We start from the raw sequence: 6866 nt of genomic DNA, 5'->3' as shown, positions 1-6866 counted from the left end.
GGAATTGGAATTCCAGATACACTGAGCAAAAAAGCTTAAATCACCCTGTGCTAGGGAAGAGATGAATTGCTGTCCAGCAAAGTTGAGGTGTTTTGTAGCAAACCCCACACAGTTAGAGGTGTCTGCAGTAGGCTCAGGCAGGCTCACTGAAGATGCACCCACCAAAATCTGCAGCCTGCAAGTGTGCCATGGCTAAGAGGCACCCAGCATGGTTCCCTGCAGCATCCAGGAGCTGGCAGGGTAAGCACACGCCTTGGACCCCACTGAGTTTACAAAAAATCCTCTCTCTCTGTGCCATGGAGATGACCACTGGGCTTTTTGGGCAGACCAAAGGAAATGAGAAGCCCGAGGGGCGGGCGGGTTTCCGCTGGGGCTGACCGAGATTTGTGCGGCGGGAGGGGCCATCTCTGCCCTGAAACGCGAGCCCCACATGAATAAATGATGGCCATGCCTTGGCAGCTCGGTCCAGCCCCCCAGGGCCGGGATCTGACCCGCGCTGCGCCGGGGCTTTAAGGGCAGGGTCCGCCCGGGCCGGGCAGCGGCTCCGAGGGGCAGGGGAGCATGGAGGGGAACCCGCACCTGCTGCAGCTCATCCGCAAGATGCGCTCCCAAATCAACAAGCTGGAGAGGGAAAACAGGGCCCTGAAGGGAGAGCTGCGGGGCTGCGGGCACGCAGCGCTGCCGGCACCGGGAGATGCGAGCGGCGGTGCGGGGAGATGGGAGCCCGCCCGTGGTGCCGAGGGACCGGCGGCATCCCCGGCATCCTCAGCATCCCTGCAGGGAGGCGCCGCGGCCGCTCCAGCGCCCAGGGAGCAGACAGGTACCGGCGAGGGGGCTGTGCTGGCGCTGCCCGGGCGGGATGTGCCCGCAGGGAAGGGGGATGAGCTGCCAGCTGCCTTCTGGTTGACTCCATGGAAGAGCCCTGGCCCCATTCTGTGCTCACAGCAAACCCACAGCACTGCGTGCCTGGCTCTGTGGGCTTTGCAGGGTGCTGCACTCCACCCTCCCAGCTGAGCTCAGTGGAGCATTTTACTGCTGCTCAAACAAAGGATTCAACTCAAAGAGTTTGGTTTGCTTAAGCAGAATTTGACTTTCTGCTTCAGGTTTTCACAGGCATGGAGTCTCCTCTCCATGCCTGTCCCCTCTCTGTTCCAGGCAGAAAAGGGCCAACACTCGTAACCATGCCATAACCCATCCTGCCTTAGTCAAAGATGAGGAAAATGCTACAAAAAATAACGGGTTGGCTGCATACATCACGCCAGATGTGCAGTTTATTTTTGCAGACAACGCAGTTTGTTCTTGTTGAGGCAGAGAGGGGTCAATATATAGGAATACATTCTCTTCACAACTTTATCAGAGGGGAAAAATGGAAATGTTCCTCAGTTATAGAAGTCTGGTTGGGACTTCTGGAGGAATTAATGAAGCAGGAATCAGAGCAAAATGTGGCTTGGTGAGAAGTATTGGAGAAATGGCCCTGCAAGTTTTCATGGAGACAAATCTGTGTGAAGGAAGAAGATGAGAGGCTGAGCAGCACGGGTGGATTTCCATGCAGCCAGAGGGGTGCTCTGATGAGCAGTGCTTGCTGCCAATCCCACTGACCCCGTGGCCAGGTTACCAGCCTGAAGGGGCTGCTGGTGGCTAGGGATGTCATCAGTTTGGGAGCAGCTCCATGGCCTTTTGGCAAGGGGAAAGCTATGAAAAGTGCTTTCTAACCCTGTGGATCTTCCTCTCCAGCTGCTTTCTAGGGCAAGGGGTTTGTCTGGCATCCTCTGCTTCTCAGCTTCACCACATACAAAATGGTTTTGAGCCCCAAAAAAGTGATTAAAAATAGAATGGTAGATCATTTGGAGTTGGAAGGGACCTTAAATATCATCTAGTTCAAACACTCCTGCTATTGGCAGGGACACCTTCCACCAGACCAACCTGCTCAAAGACCCATCCATCCTGGCCTTGAACACTTCCAGGGATGAGGCAACCACAGCTTCTCTGGGCAACCTGTGCCAGTGCCTCACCTGCTGAACTCTCATGTCCCCTCTTTTAGCTGAGAACTGTTCCCCCTTGTTCTAGCACTATCTGCACACATGAAGTCACTTTTCAAAAATACATTGAGGAAATCTGAATTGTCATTATTATTAATCGTATTAATATTGTTTGTATCTCTGCTTTTTTCTCTGCTCCTCAGATACTGCCATGACTGTGAGACGCTACCCCACTGCCTCCCCAGCTCCTGCTCCTTCCAGCACCAGGTCCCACCGGGCTGGCAGGGAGCCTCCCAGCATGGGGCTCCTGGAGGTGCCAGGCAGTGCCCAGCCTCCAGCCCCTCCTGCTGCAGCACAGCTCAGCAGGGAGCAGGAGGAAGGGCCTGGGAAATCACCAGCCAGCTGTGTCTCCTGCAGCCAGCCCAGCAGCGTGCAGCTGTTTCAGGAGCGTGTCTACAGGTGCCAGTAGGTTTGGTTTGCCTCCACAGCACCACCTGCCTGGGCTGGCCACGGGTTTCACCTCATTAGATATATGGATTTTGCTCTGGGTTTTAGTATGCTATCAGCAAAACAGTTGTTTGAATGTGGATGGGCCCTGAGCAGACTGGAGACCTCTTTTGAGGGAGTTGTGCTCCCCCCTGCACTGCATGAGGTTTGGCAGTGGGAGCTGGTTAAATTTGTCATGGAAAGGAGAGGCTGAGGGAGAGAGAAGGGGGTTGAAATCTTTGCTCTCTTAAAGCCAGGCAGAGTTTTGCAGATTGATGTGATGTTCTGACAAGCTAAGCTTGAAAGGGATTTTTAAACTTTGAACAAAAAGTACAGAAATACCAAGGAACTCTGCACTGTACCTTTAGAAGTGAGATTGCTGTGGCTCATGGATTTAGATGTATTGTATCATATTTCCCCTGTAACTGAAGCATTACAAGTTAATGTTTTCAGCCTCGAAAAAAGTAGCCTGAATTAAGTGAAATGGCTGCTGGACCAGCCCTGAGTGTCTCTGCTCATTGATGAGAAGCTTTCCATCACAGGACAAGAACCACAGGTAGAACCAGCAGCAGTGGGACTGTGATGTACGATAGCCCAGCCACATCCTGTAGCTGGTACCTTGGGAATTCATGCTGATTCCTGGGTTCAGCCCAATCATGCTGGGCTCAGAAGGGCAATCATCCAAATACCCTCAAAGCAGATGTTTGAGCAGGGAGAAGCCCAAGGCTCTGCCTGCCTGCCCCTGCATGTGCTGGGACAGGACTCCAGTGGCCACCCTGGGGCTGACACTGTGGCTGTGTCACCTGTGTGGAGGTGCCCGTGCATGGCACAACAGCTTTAGCTCTGTCCCCCTAAATCCTCAGAGCAGACCAGTGCCCAGCCCCTTGCACTCCCTGTGCAAAGCTGATTTGGGGCCCAGCTCCTCTCTGAGAGGCTGCAGGGGACAGCAAGGTCAAGCTTTCAGAGGCACCTGGGTCTTCCTGTAAGGACATTTCAGGGTCAGGCGTTTTACAGCAGTTGGACACCTAAATTTAGTCCCTGGCAGGGAACTGGTATCGCTTTGCAAATCACCCTGACCCTGTAACTCTGGGTTTCTGTGCATGCCCTGCTGGCTCTGGGTGCACATGGACACTTTGGGGGTTGTGGGGGTCCCAGTTGTGGGTTTCCCTGGGTCTGGATTGAAGGCACTTGAGACAGTAATTCATGTTTGGACTCAGGTGTTTATTATTTCTCATCAGTAAAACAGTCTCACTGCTGTGAGTTTGGCAGCTTTTCATTAGAAGGCACAAAATGGCCAACAGTCTCTTGTTCCAAGGTCTTTTAAGACTAAACTATCCAATTAAGAACTGACACCTGGATTATCTTCCCTTTTAACCCAATAACTGATCCCAAAGAGCTCCAATGCAGACTTTTCTGCCCAATTACAAAATGCCACCCAAACCCATGAAGAAGAAGGAAGAAGAAGTAACCCAGGACCATACCCTGTGCCCTCCATCTTGCTGCCACCCACAACACACTAAAAATCCCAAAACCTAAATTTCTTACAAAGTGATACACCTGTACTGCTCTCTATACTTTATTTCACACTTTTGTGGATTCTAGTTTATCCTGAAGTCTGGGAAACTTTCTCCACGAATGAGGGTCAAAGTCAGTGCTCCCCTGGGGGTCAGGGCACCCCAGAGCAGACAGAAATATCCCAGTGCCCTGGGTTTCCACAGGGGCTTTGCCCTGGAGCCAGCTCATGTGGGAGGTGTGCGTGGAGGCAAGCACGGGCAGGCCTGGGATGGCAATGGCAAATCCTGCTGCTGGCTCACGAGGGGAAAGAGCTTTCAGAGCAGCCGAAGCTGCAGCCCAGATCTGTTCCATGGAGTGCCTGGGGAGCTGCTGGGTGCCCCGTGACCAGAGGCAGCAGTGATGGTTTGATGGCTGCCCTTGGAGCTGCCTTGTCAGCCTGAGCAGTGGCTCAGGGCACTCCCTGCTGCCTGCAGGAGGAGAAGGGGCTGTGGGAAGAGTTTCTCACCTCACCCCCTCAGCAGGCTGGGTGGTACCCTGAAACACAAAGCTTTGTGTTTCTTACACCCAAAAAAGCCACCTAGAATGCTTTATGGTCTTAATGGGGGATGCTTCCATTATATACTCAAATGTCTGACACAGACACCCATCGCAGCTTTTCACCAGTAAGGTAATTTCCAGCAATTAGTTCAGCAAGCTTATTAAGCTTAATTTTTTACAAGGATGAATTTCAGCATGCTGCTTCATGTTGGGTTTTCCTATTCTTAGTTTATTGTAGCTTCCTCACATTTTGCTCCAAAACTATAATCCTGTATGTGATGTGAATATTTTTGCTTTAAAATTAACTCTCTAGAAGTATCACCTTGAATTTTTATAGAGTGCCATTGCACCCAAGTAATAAAAAACCAGCACTGCTAACAGATCATCTCTAATTTGCACATCTAAAATATTTTAATTCATATATGCTAAAGTATTATTTTTACCAAAGGATTCCCACTGTGTTTGGTGAATGAAAAAACCCCATTAAATATTTAAATCCAGGATAAGAGAGGCTGAGAACTCTTTTCAGAGCCATTATACTAAAATTACTGAAGGGTCTCTGTGGGTGCACATGCACCCCCAGGGTTCTGTGCACACACAGCTTTGCACACACAGGTCAGGGAGATGTGAGACTCGATGGAAAAAGGCAGATGCTTCCAGCAGAGAGCACCGTGCCTGGTCCTTTGGGATGGCCATGTGAATGGCATGAATTCCTGTAAGAGTTGAAAGCATTTACTTTTTCCTCAGTCAGGTTGGTGTTTTGGTTTTGGTTTTTTTTACTTTCTCTGTATGTTTTATACATTTGTAATCCTCATAATGATTTCTCTTTTTTTCTCCAGGGGTAAAGTGAAGGCTGTGAGTTTCCTCTTACCAACAGATATGTCATCATTTGCTGAAAAGCAAGGCTCTCTCAAAAGCCCACAGAATCAGAGCATGAAACAACTGATGACCATCACTGAAAAGGATATGTGAGCTGGTGAATTTTTAAAGGCCCATTGATTCCTGAGATCAATTGCCCTTAAATGATAGCTGAGTGTCAGGTTCCTCTCCTGCAAATCGTTTTGGCAGGATGCCCACAGAGCATCACCCAGCCGTGGTTTGGGTCACTGGCCTGGTGTTCAGCATGGAAATGGAACCACAACCAAGCAGCTGGAATCCCAGACACTGGGATGGCACCACACAAAGCAAAGGTGCCTCCACACAGTGCTCCTGTGCAATGCATTCAAGGACCCCTTACCTCAGGACTCATGAGAACAGGGTGCTGAAGCCAGGTTTGGTGTGTTTGTCACAAAAAGCAGAAACTGTGTCACCATTTGTGTTTGCTGATTCCCTTGACAGAAAGGTGTCTGATGCAAATGACAAAATAAGAACTATCAAAGAGCCTGGGAGGTTTTCTCTGTAGATAAAACTTTCAGACTTCACTAATACAGCAAAGTTAAGGAGATATTACAGTGTCAGGTAATGTTGCCCTGAATTTCTGTAAAGCTTGGCAATGAGTTTATGTCCTTTGGGGGTTCACTTCTAACAGAGCACAGGGCAAAGTGCTTATTGGTTTGAAAATATGACTACAAATCTTCTCACATGGTGTGCTCATCCAGCTGGAGACTGAAGGCTGGACACCAAGTCAAAATAGGAAGAACTCTGAATATCAGAATTTTTTAGGAATGGCTTCTCAGCACAGCGCAGACCAAAAACCATTGTTCTGAGCAAGCAAGTGTAACAAAACTGTGAGATAGAACTACAGACAGCTTGCAAAAAATTAGCAGTGCTTGTTAGTCTAATCACATAAGTGAAGATATCATTCCATGTGTTTATTTTGATTACAACTATTTATGGAATCAAAATACTGCACACTGCTATTTTTTTCTGTACAGGAAGCACTGATGATTGAATATTGTATGAAGAATACATGAATAGTAGATGTTTGTACAGATCACTTTAAGGAAGATTTTCATCTCATTGTCTCCTCTTAAAGTCTTGAGTTTTCTAAGGGGGAAGCAGAGACTTAGTAGGAAAAAAAACCCTCTGGAATTTCCATGATGTTGTCTACTTCTATGAAATTGTGTGTTTCCTTTTTCATTTGGAATTTCACCATAGTTTTTTATATTCAAGTGTGGTTTTAATATATTCTCACTACTGAAGTAATAATTTCAATTTTTCACTGCTATTTTATTTGTGCATTTTTATGTTCAGCTTGGATCCATACAGAGTTGCATTGTAATGTCAGAAGTAATGAATTAATGCAAACAAGGTTCCAGTTTGGAAAGTTTACTAAACAGCCCATTTTAGAAGGCTTTACAGGGAAGTGCTTTATAAATGTTTTAAGGAAAGCATCATTTGTGGGAATTA

At 48.3% G+C, this 6866-nt stretch overlaps 1 protein-coding gene across 1 annotated transcript; it reads left to right on the top strand.

Annotated features, from left to right (window-relative positions):
* Positions 1–413: 413 nt before the first annotated feature.
* CCDC195 (coiled-coil domain containing 195) lies at positions 414–6684 on the top strand. The gene is made up of 3 exons (XM_066556828.1): positions 414–820; positions 2183–2444; positions 5357–6684. Exons 1-3 carry the CDS (start codon positions 562–564, stop codon positions 5487–5489), a joined length of 654 nt encoding a protein of 217 aa, XP_066412925.1. The 5' UTR covers positions 414–561; the 3' UTR covers positions 5490–6684.
* The last annotated feature ends 182 nt before the right edge of the window (positions 6685–6866 follow it).

This window comes from Molothrus aeneus, chromosome 10 (assembly GCF_037042795.1).
Source record: "Molothrus aeneus isolate 106 chromosome 10, BPBGC_Maene_1.0, whole genome shotgun sequence".
Lineage (NCBI taxonomy): Eukaryota > Metazoa > Chordata > Aves > Passeriformes > Icteridae > Molothrus > Molothrus aeneus.
The sequence above is the reverse complement of the archived record's forward strand: the minus strand, read 5'-3'. Positions and strand labels throughout refer to the sequence as shown.

Coding starts and splice junctions, on each gene's coding strand:
- CCDC195 (XM_066556828.1), top strand. CDS start 562: ATGGAGGGGAACCCGCACCTGCTGCAGCTCATCCGCAAGATGCGCTCC. Junction 821..2,182: donor AGCGCCCAGGGAGCAGACAG/GTACCGGCGAGG, acceptor TCTGCTCCTCAG/ATACTGCCATGACTGTGAGA. Junction 2,445..5,356: donor GAGCGTGTCTACAGGTGCCA/GTAGGTTTGGTT, acceptor TTTTTTCTCCAG/GGGTAAAGTGAAGGCTGTGA.